The sequence below is a fragment of the Bison bison genome, unplaced genomic scaffold (genome assembly GCF_000754665.1).
Source record: "Bison bison bison isolate TAMUID 2011002044 unplaced genomic scaffold, Bison_UMD1.0 scf7180017864349, whole genome shotgun sequence".
Classification (NCBI taxonomy): domain Eukaryota; kingdom Metazoa; phylum Chordata; class Mammalia; order Artiodactyla; family Bovidae; genus Bison; species Bison bison.
This window is the reverse complement of record NW_011494921.1, coordinates 9,925,385-9,941,906: the sequence shown is the minus strand read 5'-3', so window position 1 is coordinate 9,941,906 and position 16,522 is coordinate 9,925,385. Positions and strand designations below refer to the sequence as shown.

General features: G+C 37.6%; 1 protein-coding gene across 1 annotated transcript in view; it reads left to right on the top strand.

The window, feature by feature from the left end:
* The window catches only part of DCC (DCC netrin 1 receptor), an 838,683-nt gene that overhangs the window by 144,334 nt on the left and 677,827 nt on the right, over positions 1–16,522 (top strand). The window contains exons 3-4 of the mRNA XM_010854834.1: positions 786–936; positions 2,521–2,657. Coding sequence (XP_010853136.1) covers positions 786–936; positions 2,521–2,657 — 288 coding nt within the window. The remainder of the gene's footprint in view (positions 1–785; positions 937–2,520; positions 2,658–16,522) is intronic.

The window sequence follows — 16,522 nt, the reverse complement described above, 5'->3', positions numbered from 1 at the left end:
ACAGCCTCAGATATGCAGATGACACCACCCTTATGGCAGAAAGTGAAGAGGAACTCAAAAGCCTCTTGATGAAGGTGAAAGGGGAGAGTGAAAAAGTTGGCTTAAAGCTCAACATTCAGAAAACGAAGATCATGGCATCCGGTCCCATCACTTCATGGGAAATAGATGGGGAAACAGTGGAAACAGTGTCAGACTTTTTTTGGGGGGCTCTAAAATCACCAAAGATGGTGTTTGCAGCCATGAAATGAAAAGACGCTTACTCCTTGGAAGGAAAGTGATGACCAACCTAGATAGCATATTGAAAAGCAGAGACATTACTTTGCCAACAAAGATCCATCTAGTCAAGGCTATGGTTTTTCCAGTGGTCATGTATGGATGTGAGAGTTGGACTGTGAAAAAAGCTGAACGCCGAAGAATTGATGCTTTTGAACTGTGGTGTTGGAGAAGACTCTTGAGAGTCCCTTGGACTGCAAGGAGATCCAACCAGTCCATTCTGAAGGAGATCAGCCCTGTAGCCTGCATGAGTGACTTGTAGTCTCAAGCTTTTCCCTTTGCCTTTACCATGGTGTTATCAGCAGCCAAGAATATTTTAATATCATAATCTTAGAAAATAGACATGGAAAAACACTTCTAGGAGTCTATTTTATAAGTTTCATTAGCATCTTTCCATTTTTCTTTCCTTCCTCTTCATCACAGAATTTTGTTAAAGAAAAAAAAATGGTTCCAGCTATATCATTTTTCTTTTCAATATCATAACAGATGTGATCTTGTGTTTTCTTCCATAGATCCGGGACTGCACAGGCAGCTGTATTTTCTGCAAAGGCCGTCAAATGTAGTAGCCATTGAAGGAAAGGATGCTATCTTGGAGTGCTGTGTTTCTGGCTATCCTCCCCCAAGTTTTACTTGGCTACGAGGAGAGGAAGTCATCCAACTCAGGTATGATAAACGCAGGACTTTCATGAAGTATGTGCTCCTGTTTCACTTTCTCTAATATGATATAAGTATCTATTAACACTAGGGGTTCAGATGATAATTGAATAGTCTTTTCACATTCTTGGCATTAAAACATGAAGACATTTTTTATTGTTTAGTTGCTAAGTCACATTCTACTCTTTGTGACCCCATGGACTGTAGCCTGCCAGGCTCCTCTGTCCATGGGATTTTCCAGCAAGAATACTGGAGTTGCCAACTCATCCTCCAGAGGATCTTCCCAATCCAGGGATTGAACCCTACCTTTCCCCCATTGACAGGCGGATTCTTCACTACTGTACCACCACCTGGGTAGAGTGAAAATCCATGACATCAATTATAAAAGGAAATTTAGAAAGCCAGGGTTGCCCTTGAGATAGTCCTACCCACAGAGCCTTCAGAGAAGGTACTTTGGAGGATCTGAATCTAAGGAGGTAGTATAGAGAGTTCCAGCTATAACAGATATTCAAGATAAAACAGAACTTGGCTGGATTCAAGTTCCCAGATGTTAGTATTATGGCTTAGTTAGAAAGAAAACTCTTAATAGAATGAAACACAGTTGGAAGCATTTTGATCAAAATGGATTGGTTTTCATTTTAGAAATTAGTTTTATTGATTTTGAGATTTGATGTGGTACTTTTAAACACATGTTTTATAGCAAAATGGGTTCATAGGCAGTAAGTTCATCTGTAAGTTTCGTCTGCCTGGAGTATTTTTTTATATAACAACACTGCATTCTATGGTATCTATCACAACACTTCTGAGAATATGAATGCATGCAGTAAATCTGGTTGCAGCTTCCGCATGTGAAGAGGTGTTCTCCAAATATGACCAGGCATGCACAGTGCAGTATGACATGTAACTTTGTACAAATAGGGCATGGACGCCCACTGGGAGGAATCACTTCTCTGGACCTTCAGTTCTCAAACCCAAAAATGAGAGAATCAAGCCACATTATGTCTTGTTTCTTTTCAGGGCTAACATTAATTTTAAGTTTGAGTGAGTGAGTGAAAGTTGCTCAGTCGTGTCCGACTCTTTGCGACCCCATGGACTATACAGTCCGTGGAATTCTCCAGGCCAGAATACTGGAGTGGGTAACCTTTTCTTTCTCCAGGGATCTTCCCAACCCAGGGATCGAACCCAGGTCTCCCACATTGCAGGCGGATTCTTTACCAACTGAGCCACAGGGAAGCCCAAGAATACTGGAGTGGGTAGCCTATCCCTTCTCCTGCGGATCTTCCGGACCGAGGAATTGAATCAGGATCTCCTGCATTGGAGGCGGATTCTTTACCAACTCAGCTATGAGGGAAGCCCCAATTTCAAGTTTAATCTGCTTCGTTTCTTTGATTACAGTCTTCCAATGGGAGTGGAAGAAAAATTCCTTGAAGGGATTTTTGATCAATAGATGCACTATTATCAAACTCCCAGGAAACAGAGCCCTGGATTTTATAATTTCAGCTTTTATGGAGTTCATTTAAACCTTTAGATACCTTGTCTTATATAAACATAAATTAATCTACTCTCTAATGTCATATGCCTTCTGTCTTACAGGTCCAAAAAGTATTCTTTATTGGGTGGAAGTAACTTGCTTATCTCCAATGTGACAGACGATGACAGTGGAACTTACACCTGTGTTGTCACATATAAAAATGAGAATATGAGTGCTTCTGCAGAGCTCACAGTCTTGGGTAAGTGAATGACTTGAAATGAGTTTACTTTGTACCCTTCAAAATCTATCACCATGATGCTATGAATGCTTATCATTCAAATGCTTCCTATGTTTATTACTGTGAAATTGCAAAGTCCCAATACTCCACATGTATCCTTGCTCTATGTTGATTAGTTACACAGGGGTTGAATGCAGTTTTTGAATCCTTGCTCATTGATTAAAATCCAGATATATCACTATTTAGTCTAACTATTCCAGTTATATAACTAAAACCTATCAAAAATTATTATCAAGCAAAAGTGGTAAATATCAAATGAGAGGTTCCAAAATATCTGGGAGAAATAAATAAGAGAAACGGTAGAAAAAAGTAGGTACTTGAGCAGAAAAGTTAAATGTCATTTGAGATGACAAGGTTTCTGACATTAAATCAGATGTATTAGTAAAGTTGTTTAGTTAAGATGGAAATACTGTAAATGTTAGATTGAAAATGAACCATTAAAATCAAATACTTCTAAAGAAAGCTTGCATAGCAAGAATCTAAATAAACGTCAGAGGCACGGATAAATTCATTAAATTGAGATAGGCAAAGTCATTGTGTCTCCTTGCAAATAAATAATTCTCATATGTGGTAGCTACTGAGTCAAACAAAATGTTGTGTTATCTACCCGGTTTCTTTTAACCAGCTTAATTTGAATCATGCAGTTTAGAGAAAGTGCTTTAATACTTCAATTTCAATTGCTTTCTCCTTTAGCAACAAGAAAAACTTGTTTATCAGTCTTTGAATTTTTTTCCTCTGAAATCTTTTTACCATTTAAAGAGTCTAGGAAAAATCATAGGCTTTCTAAAAATTATTCAGTCGAAATGAAACGGTACAGTCTACTGATTATATCTGCTAACCTATATTGTAATATTACTAGGCTATACATTGTGCTTTAAAGTTTGCATTTGGCTTTAAAGTTTGTTCAGAAAATGCTTTCATCTGTACACAGTGTAATAATGTATACGATGGGTGAGGGAATGTTTTCTTTGTTCTTTGATCAAACCGTAACCATTCAACTAAGAATAAGCAAAGGACTCTAATTATTTGGTCTTAGAGATAGCATTATTCTAAGTAAAATATCAGCTAACTTCAAAATGGCAACAATTTAATTTACTCTTATTTTATATGGAAGTTTTTTTGTGAAACAACTTTTGCATTTGTAACATCAAAGTACTGGTATTACAGATTGGTTACCATAGAAATTATCTTGTATTTTACTGATTATAAGAGAAATGTGGTTATAGAATGAGCTAGAATTTGTGGTGACCTGAGCTAAACCTCTAAGTGCAAATACATGAAGTCTAATTAATCAAATTAATTCATTACTTAGACATGCAATGCTTCATTGATATTTAAATCAAACATCTATAAATACTGACTTCTGAAGATAAGCTTGCCAAGAAACACATGTATGGACACATAGATGTATGCACATATTTTGACTTTTGTGTCATCTTCCTCTGGGCATTCCTGTGCATGTATGTATGTTCTCTAGTCCTTGATTATTGAGCATTATTTTGTTTTGAAGTTTTATTTTTTCAAAAAGCAAGCACTAAGCTGACTTACCATTTTTATCAAGTTTTGTCACGTATTTGTTTATATCCTGAGGAAAAGTGTCAAAGAAAATTTATACTCTCACCAGCAGTACCAGAGTTTACCCCTCACAAGAGAGCATTCTCTAACAATTTATCAAATTGTCTCTTAATTCTAACTTGCATTTTTATTAAATCCTTATTGTTTGTATAATTTTCATGGACATTTTCATTTTATATTTTATGACTTGCTATCCATGTTTTTTGGTCTTTATACATTTACTGAAATAGTCATGTTTGTTGATTTGCAGGAACTCTTTATATAGAAGAATAGCAATGATTTGTATGCTCTGAGTATGTGTATATCTGCTGTTGTTCTGATTTGGTTAAAATTTATATAAGATACCAAGTCTTTCTCTTTATGGTTGCCTTTAGACTTTATTCTGAATGTATTCTGTTTCTAAAAATCTATTATCAATTGCAGGTTGAATATGTAAATTAGATGCATTATTAAATTTTAAATATAGATAGAGCTGTGTTTTTGTCTTGAGTTTCTTTCCTTTTTCCTCTATCCCCTGCTTCCTTCTTTTACTTCCTTCCCGAATCCTCTTGGTAACTGGCTATACATTTTAAGGATTTCCCATAGATTTAATATGATTTTGAACTGTTGTAGAAGGCATGGTGTAATGTGTGATGTGGTTGTTGATAACATTGTTTTACCTGTTCTATTCGGGCTTTAAAATACGTGTTGATACAGTAAAATATTCGATATAGTTTTTGATTCTTCTGATAATGAGTTGGCCAAAAAATTCATTTGGGTTTTTCTGTAACATTTTATCATTCAAGATATATATATATATATTTATAATGAAGCTCATCCTGTAAGACTGAGTTCATATGGAAAATGTAATTTGTTACTTTTTTAAGGAAAAAATAACTTCATTATCAGTGTTAACTCATGTTTGGTTTTCATTATTTTAAAGAATTTACGCATAATTTAAGTTATTCATCTAATGGGCTTCCCTGGTGGCTCAGAGGTTAAAGTGTCTGCCTGCAATGTGGGAGACCTAGGTTCAATCCCTGGGTTGGGAAAATCCCCTGGAGAAGGAAATGGCAACCCATTCCAGTATTCTTGCCTGGAGAATCCCATGGATGGAGCAGCCTGGTGGGCTACAGTCCATGCGGTTGCAAACAGTCGGACACGACTGAGCGACTTCACTTTCACTTTTCACTTTAAGTTATTAATCAGATAAAATCCCACAGGAAATCCAAGCATGTGCTTATACATTTTAATCAAGCATTTTTCTTTAAAAAGAAAAAAAAGATTCTTTTTAACAAGTGTATTCATTTTGGGCTGCGCTGGGTCTTTGCTTTTTCAGCTGGCTTTCTCGAGTTGCGGTGAGCGGGGACACTCTCTAGCTGTGGTGCCTGGGCTTCTCGTGGAGGCGGCTTCTCTCGTTGGGGAGCTCGGGCTCTCGGACACTACGTGGCTCATGGGTGGGGCTCCCGGGCTCTGGAGCTCGGGGGAGAGCACGCTCAGTTGCTCCACAGCATGTGGAATCTTCCGCAATCAGGGATTGAACCCGTGTCTCCTGCGTTAGCAGGAGCCACCAGGGAAACCCCAAACGTGTGTTTTAGCAGACTCTTGTTTTGCCTTTCAACTCAGTCTTTTCTTAGACTGCCTTTACATGTGAACAGGCATGAAGTAACAGATTATTCAAGTAGGATTTAATTTTACATACAAGATAAAGAAATATGCTGTGGTTTTTGTCAGGAGTTTCAGAATTAATGTTCATTAAATATAATTTAAAATATTTGCATCCTAAAGTGGAATTTGAAATTGCCATAATAAATAAACCTATTGAAGAGATCTGTATTAGACAAGATTAAGGATAATCATGTTTGAAATAAATAAAATATAAATAAATTTATGGTTAATAATAACCATTTATATAATGTTTCTGACCTATAAGAATAACCAGCAATACAGTATTGGTAGCCCTGTTTTGAGTACATGCACTGCGCTGGGTTTTGGAAAGGCTACACAAAGGTTTGAGGTCTGGCTTTGACGCAGTTGCTATATAGTTACAGATTCATGCATTCAGTTGTCTTCCTCACTTTCCCAGTAAGGTTTTTCCCTTGTTGCATGTGAACATTGAATCTGAAGCTATGAAGAACTGGTAGTCTCTGCCCTCATAAAAGAAAGAACCTCAAAAGTGATGGTGACAGGAGAAAGCTTGAGATTACAGTTACAGAGGAGGAGTCTTTGGATGCTATTGCCAGATTATATTTTGTTTAAATCATTAACGCCATGATTAGTTTTAAACTCTAGCTTTTCTAAAAAAGGAACTAAAGAATGATATACTGTCAGTTCTTATCTTCAAAATGTCCAGACTTCCGGCTTAAGAACTATAATCATCATTTCTGAATATATGTTCATGCTTTTTCTGTATCTACCCAGTACCCTCAGGCACACTTCTCTACGTATATTAAGACAACCCTTAATAAACAGGAGGTTTGACACTGCCTTAGGTCTAAATTGATTCATTGTCTGAATCAATGCAGAAATGTATACTTTAAAAAGGTATTTGATCCTTAACCAATGAGGTGCTTGACCGTGGATAAACCTTGTGCCCTGTCTAACTTTCTAACAAAATATTTTATGTGATTTCCATGGGGCTCCTGGTTTTATCATACCACTGTTACAGACTGAAATGTTCCCCTCACATCTGTATGTTAACATCTTAATTCCCACTGTGAGTATATTTGGAGAGAGACCTTTACGTAAGTAATTAAGGTAAATGAGGTCATAAAGTCAGGGCCCTAATCCAAAAGAAACGATGTCTTCATTAGAAAAGAAAGAAGTGTCAGATCACTCTTTCAATGCACACACACAGAAGTAACCATATGAGGACACAGAGAAGAGCCATCATCTGTAAGCCAAAGAGACAGGTCTCGCCAGAAACCGACCCTATCACCTGTAAGCCAAAGAGACAAGTCTCACCAGAAACCAACCCTGCTGGCACCTTGATCTTAGACTTCCAGCCTCCAGAACTGTGAAAACATTAAGTTTCCAGTTGTCTAAACCACCCAGTCTGTGGTATTATGTAATGTCAGCACAACCAGACTAATATCTGTTAAAAATGTCCTTGATCAGTTTTATAGAGATAGAAGCTACAGTGGTGAAGTATATTACCAACATTTGTTACACACTGTTAGAATGGGCAATCTTAAATTTCCATGAGTGTAAAAAAAAAAAAATCTACCTCTTACCTTACAATAGCAGTGAATGAAAGCCCGTTTCTTCATTTATACAATTGATTATATATAGTTCTAATATCAATATAAATTTAATGTCTGCATCTCTTATTTTTTTCATTATCATCATCTATTTAGTAATTTCTAAGTATAAGATATCACATTTATAGATCCTGTCATTTTAATTTATTTGTCTCAATTTTAATAGTAAATATATAATTAACTATGAAAACATATGCTTGTTTCCTAAGTCAATTCTTAGATAGGCTGTATAAATTCAAATTTCTTGTAGCATGTCAATTGTCACACACCCTATCAACTCACAGATGTGCCCAGTAATGGAAGGAAACATGATAATTAAAATTTCATATGACTCTATGTCCTTTTATTTTTTACATATGGGTTAATTTTACATTTTTTTTTCTGAAACATAATGTGTCATTTGCTGCTACTTTCTGAGCATGTGTAATTGACCAAGCAGAAATTGACACATCCGTCTCTTTGGAGAGTAAGTGGCACATTCACCTTCCATTAAGGTCTTCAGTCACTTCCTTTATAAACTCACTGGTGGGTTACCCATGTTGGGTTTTAGGCTTAGGTTCTCAGCCACGAATGGAAAGCAGTTATTGTAAGATATATTAAGATAATATTTATTCATTTATTGCAATATGGTAACTCTTTGGTTGAATGAAGTTCTTCAAAATTTATTGCTTCTGCCTAAGTCGCAGTTCTTAAATTTCATGTCATTCCATAATTGGCCTTTATTAACAGTGACCTCCCTCACCTTTATGCATTTAATGATCATAGTCATAAACACTGTGCCTTGGGTAAGTTTATATTGATTATGCTTCACAAGATAATTGCCAAATGGATCATATTGAAATTAGTTAAGATTTTTTTCATGGAGAGATATCCCAAAAGTAGAATACAAGTGCATAAAGTAGGGCAGAATTAAATTTAAAAAAATCATTTATTAGCTGCTTAATCCCATCACTGTGTTGATTTATTATAGTTACGTTTCTCCTTTGAGATCACCATTGTCATGAACCTATGCAGAAGTTCTATCCAAAATGATGATTAGAAAATTCTGTTGCATGCATAAGTGTGTCAGAATAGGAAAACTGGCAAATTCAGGCTGTTAGTAAAAAAAAAAAAAAAAAAAATTTGATATCAGTCCTACAATTACATCTGGCTGTGGAACTACTGGTTGGATGAGTGGTAGGGTTTATTTATTTATTATACAGATATTTATATGAAGGCCTACCATGGAGATCTGTACTCTCCTTCCCTCTTTCTTTAGAGAAAACAATTTGAACGGTGTTTTGCATTTATCCTTGAGATGATTATGATCTAATTTTGTTCTTTCTCAGGCAGATAAGGAAGGATGTAGAGGCCCAGAGGGAAAGGCAAAGGCTATGTACTAATTCAGAGCATTAAAAAGGCATCTAAGACTATGATTTTAATTAGCCCTAACCATCTCAGCAAGGTGAATTGACCATCTGTGGTTTAGAAGAAGAACTGCTGACAGTGGGGAAAAGCTGCCCGAAAGGGCATTCCATGCCAGCGTTTTCCTCAACCATTAGAAGTGCACAGTACCCCAGAAGGAGCTTAACTCTGTGAAAGGACTGGGACTAAATTAGACAGGAGTGTTTTAATTAAAGTTAGCAAGAGTTAGGGCTTCCCTAGTGGTTCATTGGTAAAGAATCTGCCTGCAGTGCAGGAGACCTGGGTTCGATCCCTGGTTCAGGAAGATCCCCTGGAAGAGGGCATGGCAACACACTCGGGTATTTTTGCCTGGAGAATCCCACGGACAGAGGAGTGCGGCAGGCTGCAGTACATGGGGTCACATAGAGTCAGATACAACTGAAGTGACTAAGCAGCAGCAAGAGTTAGTATCAGCTGTGCTTGCTAGTTTTTAAAGACCAGTGAGGATCTTTTATATATATATATATATATATTTCCTATATACTATCCGGAGAAGGAAATGGCAATCCATTCCAGTATTACCTGGAGAATCCCATGGACAGGTGAGCCTGGTGGGCTACATTCCATGGGGTCACAAAGAGTCGGACACGACTAAGTGACTAACACACTATCTAATGTTTTTCTGATTTAATACTTAATATATATAGGTATATACTCATTTCAGTAATTTTACGTAGGTGTGGACTCATCTTTAGTAGAATCTGGTATGTTTCAGCAAGAAGCCTCCAGAGGATGCCTAGCATCCAGGCACCTGAAACTCACGCTGTGAGACCGAGGCTTCCCCCAGTACTTGGTGGCAGTGTACCTAAGGGCAAAAATTAACCAACTTGAAAACACAAGTCTTCAAATGGCGGATGATGATGTAGCATTTGGAGTTTCTATCTGCACGTTGATCTATTTATTCATTTGTTCAACAAATGTGTTTTTAAAATGCAATAATATCTTTCTTAATGCTTAAAGAAACATCCTTATTGAATATCATTCATTGTAATTCACATACTAGACAATTCTGTCTCTATGAAAGTGAACGTGTTAGTCACCCAGTCATGTCTGATTCTTTGTGACTCCGTGGACTATAGCTTTCCAGGCTCCTCTGTCCATGGGGATTCTCCTCTGTCCATGGGATTCTCCAGGCAAGAAGACTGGAGTGGGTTGCCATTTCCTTCTCCAGGGGATCTTCCCGATGCAGGGATCGAACCCAGGTCTCCTGCATTGCAGGCAGACTCTTTACCGTCTGAGCCACCAGGAAATAGATTTCCCTATTCTGGAAGTATGAACAAAATGGTAGAAGACATTGTGTTTTGTGACTGATTTTTTAGACTTAGCATAATATTTTCAAGGCTCATCCTTGCCGTATGCATCAGTACTCCATTTCTTCAGTGGTCAAATAGTATTCCACTTGTATAGATAGATTGCGTTTTATTTATCCACTCAGTTGATGTGCATTACAATTGTCTTCACCTTTTGCCTAGTATGAATAATTCTATGTAACACTTGTGTACAAGTTTTGTGTAAACCTATGTTTTAGATTCTCTTAAGTATATGCCTAGAAGTGAAATTGCTAGTTGTGTGACAACTGTGTGTTTAATCATTTGAGTAAATACCAGGCTGTTTTCCAAAGCTACTGTATTATTTTACATTCTCCACAGCCGTGTGTGAGTCTTTCCATCTCTCTACATCCTCACCAACAATTGTTAATACCTGACATCTTTATTCTAGCCAACCTATTGTGTCCAGGATGGTATCTCATTGTAGGTTTGGTTTGAATTCCCCTCATGACTAATAATGTTGAGTATTTTTGTGGGATTATTGGCCATTTGTGTATGTTTCTTGAAGAAAATTCTATTCAGATTCTTTGTCCATAATTTATATAATGTATATAATTGAATCACCGGGATCCACAGTACAGGTCTCTTCAGAATCTCTTAACAGGCTAGTGTTTGGGAAATGTTGTGTGCAGTTAGCCAAGATGATAGAGTTAAAAGCCACTTTTTTTCCTGTGTTTGGGGGATGAAAGAGTGTTTTAGGAGAAGAATATCCCATTATCAGCAGTAAAGCTACACCAATTTAGCTTACATGTAATTGCAGCTTACTATGTACATTTCTGTTGGAACTGCCTACCCAATTAAAAGGGGAATTTTACCATGGTTAGTGGGTGTAGCCATTTTTATGTTCTTTCAGTTCAGACCCATTACACATTTTGTAGGAAGCAACATGATGCCTTTTTAATCACAGCCCAGTGTTTCCCTCCTGCTAAGAAAAAATACATGTGATATTTGTGAGCTTGTATCCACTGCTGCTTTAGAGGATCAGCAAAGAAAATAATTAGCCCCGGTGATTAAATTATATAATATAATTTTCCCTTGGTGTGTCCTTAGTGACATTCAAAAAATAGTGAATCCAACTACTGAATTCTTGGTCATAACACTTTATCACTGATTTCCAGTGTATGAAAACAAAAGACATTTCAAATGAGCCTGGAGATTGGCGGGGGCGGGGGCGGGGGCGGGGGCGGGAGGTGTGTTCCTTAAAGGATGGTTAGTCAGGGAGAGGTGGGGATTGCGTATGTAATATTATGTTTCTCTTTTAGAATGCTAATTTAGGTTGTAAAATAACCTTGGGGATTAAGATTCCACAGGGTCACTGTGTAGACTTATGCAGGAAGGTAGAGGGAGAGGAGGAGCGTTTTCCTTCTTTGATTTTTTTGAAACAAAAATAAATTCATAAGAAATAAATTCTGACCTCAGAAGAAGATATCAGTGAGTGAGTTTTCCTTTCCCCTCCTCTTGACTGCCTTCGTGTAAAAGAGGAGCAAGTTTATTCACATCTCCACTGAAAACTGCATGGTTTTCTTCTTTGTGGCTTAATGCTTTGTGGGATATTTTATTTTTATCAGCATCTCTCCTAAAATCAGGAGCATTTGTATGAAGGTGAAGCTCATCTTTTATCCTAGCCACAGCGCCTTCGTCCACATCTTGCTCTTCCCTCTGCTTTTCCAGTGTGCTCCAGTTTATAATACTTGATGATGTTACTGGGTGAGCGACTGAGAGCACAGTGCTGGATCTGTGCGTGGTCTCTGCATTGGGCCAATGGCAACTCCTCTGCAGAGCTGCTGTGAAGATTGTATGTGTTTGTGCTAAACTGCTTTAGTTGTGTGTGACTGTCTGTGACCCTGTGGACGGTAGCCCGCCAGGCTCCTCTGTCCATAGGATTCTCCAGGCAAGAATACTGGAGTGGGTTGCCGTGCCCTCCTCCAGGGTATGAAGATTATGCTGAGTGAAATGATACATGTTCAGTGCAGCTTCAGGACAATGCCTAGAATGGAGCAGATATTTGATAAGTGGCATCATTATCATTATCTGGCCATTAACATGCATTCTGCTTGATTACGCAAACTCAGAATGCAAGTCTCATTTAGATTTTATAAGTTGGATGGGTCTTGCCATCTCCTGACATTTCAGGGAAGCTCCAGGAGAAAGAAACTGTGTTAGAGGAGAATTCTAGAAGTGACTCTAAGAATGGTGGAACTTAGGGCACTAAAATTTATCTAACATAAGGAATCACTGAACCAAAGTTGTAGAACGGAGGGAAAATGAATGAGTTCTGCTGCCTTGAGTGGGCTCTAGAGTCTCATGGTTTGGACATGAACCAGGGTCTAGTACATGTGAAGCATTAAATAAATATTAGCTATTATGATTTTAAGAAATAATCTGAGCTAGAAGTATTATAGACTTTCTTACAGGAACTTAAGAAGTGTTCTACCATTATTTACTATTTACCAAAGACTGTGAAAAATGTCAGCATTGTAAATTATTAAATGAAAATCACCTAGAAAATAAATATTCACAATTAAGTTAGCTTTGGATAATAAGGAATATTTATCATTCACATATATTATACACATGAAAACTTTCAAAATAAGTAAATAGAGTTTGGTTTAATGAATATGTTCTCAGTGTTGTAATACATTAAATCCAGTCATAAGCTTTGGACACTCTTTTTCTTATATCCTACTTACATTAAATCTGTAATAGTTCAACCTCCAGAATGTATTTCAGATCTATGTGCTTTTCTCCATCTTGACTTTGCTCACTCTCAATAAATCCAACAACTCTCACCTGTTACCTGGAACAGACCTATAATATCCTGTCTTTCCATCATTCTCACCCATTAATCAGAATACATTACGTCCCTCCTTAGAAATGGAAACTCTTAAGGCCCTTCAATTTTTTTTTCTTTTTTCTTTACTAAACTAAAAACTCTGTACTACATCTTACTAACCGCTGTGGGATTTAGCTTGTGTTACATTTTCTAACTTCATCACATCTTACCTTTCTTCCTAAGCCTCCCATCCTGGCTTCCTGTCTGTTCCTTGAACAAACCAATTTTCAGCCTCAAGCATTTGGAGGCAGCTTCCAATTCCCTTGTGGCTCAGCTGGCAAAGAATTTGCCTGCAATGCAGGAGACCTGGGTTTGATCCCTGGGTTGGGAAGATACCCTGGAGAAGGGAAAGGCCACCCACTCCAGTATTCTGGCCTGGAGAATTCCATGGACCAGTCCATGGGGTCTCAGAGAGTCGGACACGACTGAGTGACTTTCACTTTCCGGTGTCTGGAGTTATCTTCCCTCAGCTCTTTGAGTGACTACTCCTTACCCAGATCTTATCACAAATATCACCTTCTTATGGAGTTTATCCTCCTTGTCCACTCTGACTAAAGCAGCCTCTTTCAGTTACACTGTTCCACCATCCTGTTTTTTTTTTCCCCCTTTGTAGTACTTATTGCAATCTGTTATTACTTTGTCCTCATTCTGTCTTCATAAGAGTAGAGTTCTTATCTATTTTTTCATTGTTATGTATCCCCAGAAACGAATCAATCAATCATTGTGTTGAATTAGTGATATTTTGCCATCACCATCTGCATCGATGTTTTCATAACTCACATTTATCAGGCACACATTATTTGCCAGGCATTGTGCAAAGTGCTGTTTTCTCATGTAATAGATCCAAAATCTCTAAGGGAGGTAGTCTTCTTATTTCCATTTTTATCTCCACTTTAGAGATGAGGAAATTGAGACTCATCATCATTCCTCGTGTCGTCCCTGTCACCATCATCAACACCACCACCATCATTATTTTAGGAAGCAGAATTAGAATTGGTGCTGTCTTTCTCAGAAAGTGGTAAGAGAAAGGAATAGGGACCTTAGATGGAGAAAATCCATCAAGACAACCCAAATGAGTCATTCAGACAGGTGGATCATCAGGGCAGGCTTCTGGTAAATAAACACAAACCCCCGAAATCTTAGACGTTGTATAATTCTCAAGGTTTGATCTCCAGGTCAGCAGCACCGGCATCACTTGTGAAAGTGAAAATGAAGTCACTCATCATGTCCGACTCTTTGCAACGCCACAGACTGTAGCCCACCAGACTTCTCCATCCATGGGATTTTCCAGGCAAGAGTACTGGAGTAGATTGCCATTTCCTTCTCCAGGGGACCTTCCTGACCCAGGGATCAGGGATTGAGCCCAGGTCTCCTGCACTGCAGGCAGATGCTTTACCATCTGAGCCACCAGGAAAGTCCAAGGGATCACTTGTAAGCCTGTTAGAAATGCAAATTTGCTGCCCTTGCCTACTGAATCAGAAACCCTGGAGTTGGATGTAAGAAACTGCATCTCAGTTAGGCTTCCTAGAGGAGAAGGCAATGGCACCCCACTCCAGTACTCTTGCCTGGAAAATCCCATGGACGGAGGAGCCTGGTAGGCTGCAGTTGTGCTGCCATGTATGGGGTCGCACAGAGTTGGACACGACTGAAGCAACTTAGCAGCAGCAGCAAGGCTTCCTAGAGAATTCGTAACCACTTCTTTAAGAAAAAGAAGGTCTATCTGGGAGGTAGCAAAAGAAAAGTGAAATTAACAAGAGTAAGACAAGACATGCATTCAAAAACCAAAACCAACAGCCAAAAGTAAGGTTAACAGGCCATGTGCAAAGACACAGACCTGTTATCAAGGCTGGAGGATAAGGGAGGGAGGGGCTTGGATATAAGGAAGAACAGTCAAGGTAGAGAATGGGGTGGCAGGAGGTGGGGAGTCAAGTAGGCCTAGACACTATCTAAATGGTGTTAATCGCTCTCACCTGCAGCTCTTACTCAAGTTGTTAAAATTTCCCTCTGATACACAGGATTAGCAAGGGAGCATGAGATTGGACTAAGCCAAAAGTAGAATTAAAAAAAAAGCAAAGACAGAACAAGGCTCCCATGGCTCCCATTATATCTACTGGAAGGATGTGGGCCTCGGGATGAAGATGGGCCATGATGACTGCACTGAGGCAGATGTGTAAGTTTGCAGATGACTCTGAAACTGTTCCAGGGAGATGGATGTATCTTGCAAGAACACTTTGTAATAGGCAAAATAACAGAGGATACATTTCAGCTGCCGTAAGTATAACACACTATGTCTGGGGAAATGTAATCCAAACTATGCTGGTAATATGAATTACTCTCCTGTATTACTTTTGTCCAGGGGGAAACTTGATATCTGAATCTATGTCAACTATTTCTTGAAGATAGTCCAGTGTGGAGTGGCAGCTCAAAAGATCGACCAAATGGCAGAGATAGCATTGAAAAAAATTGATTAAAAAAAACAGGATTATATAATTTTGTTAAATCTTTGAACAGAATGAATAATGTTTCTGAACTTGGAGTAGAGATCATGGTTCTATTGAGTACATTCCATCAAGGCCATAAAACAGTTAGAGAAGCCTGAAAGCTTAACAGAACTGATCAAAGGAATAAAATAGTAAGACCAGATGAGAAATTTTTAGTTCAGAAAAATGATGGCTGAAAAGGGACACAATCAAATTCATGTCCATGAAGGATATTAGTAAGTGGAGCTTGGTCATTCAACAAATTCAAGAATACGATACCTTGGAGAATGTTCTTGAAGCTTGAAGGTAACTTTAGGATGAAAAAGAAAAGATAAAGTGTTAGATTTCTTTTCATACCTGGTGGTAAATTTATTGATGTTGTTCCCCACAAGGGAGTTCATAAATTAGAAAGATAATAAGTAATATAAATAACAATTTTATTTTAAAAAATAATATTTAAAATGGTTTCCTTAACATTTAAGGAAGACATTATTGGAGATACATTAATACTTATGCATTCTCATGAAAATCAGACTCTAGTAATTAATGGCTGATTCTGTATTATAGTTTTAAACTAGTCTTTATCATATATGTATATATACACGCACAAACACACACTCATATTCACACACACGCATATACATATATAAATTTGTATTTGCTCTCCTTTAAAATAAAATTTTATGAAACAAAAATGTACACATTAATTATAGACACATTTAAAAATGCAGAAGAGTATACAAATAGTAAATGGTAACACAAATAGTATGCAAATAATATACAAATAGCTTACTAGTATACTATTAATATTTTACTGTGCTATTTTCTGTACATGGTTAAAATTTGTACTTGATTCTAATTTTTAAATGTATGTACTGACTCTAGAATTTTGTCACTATGTAAAATGTTGATTTAATAAGCATTTTTA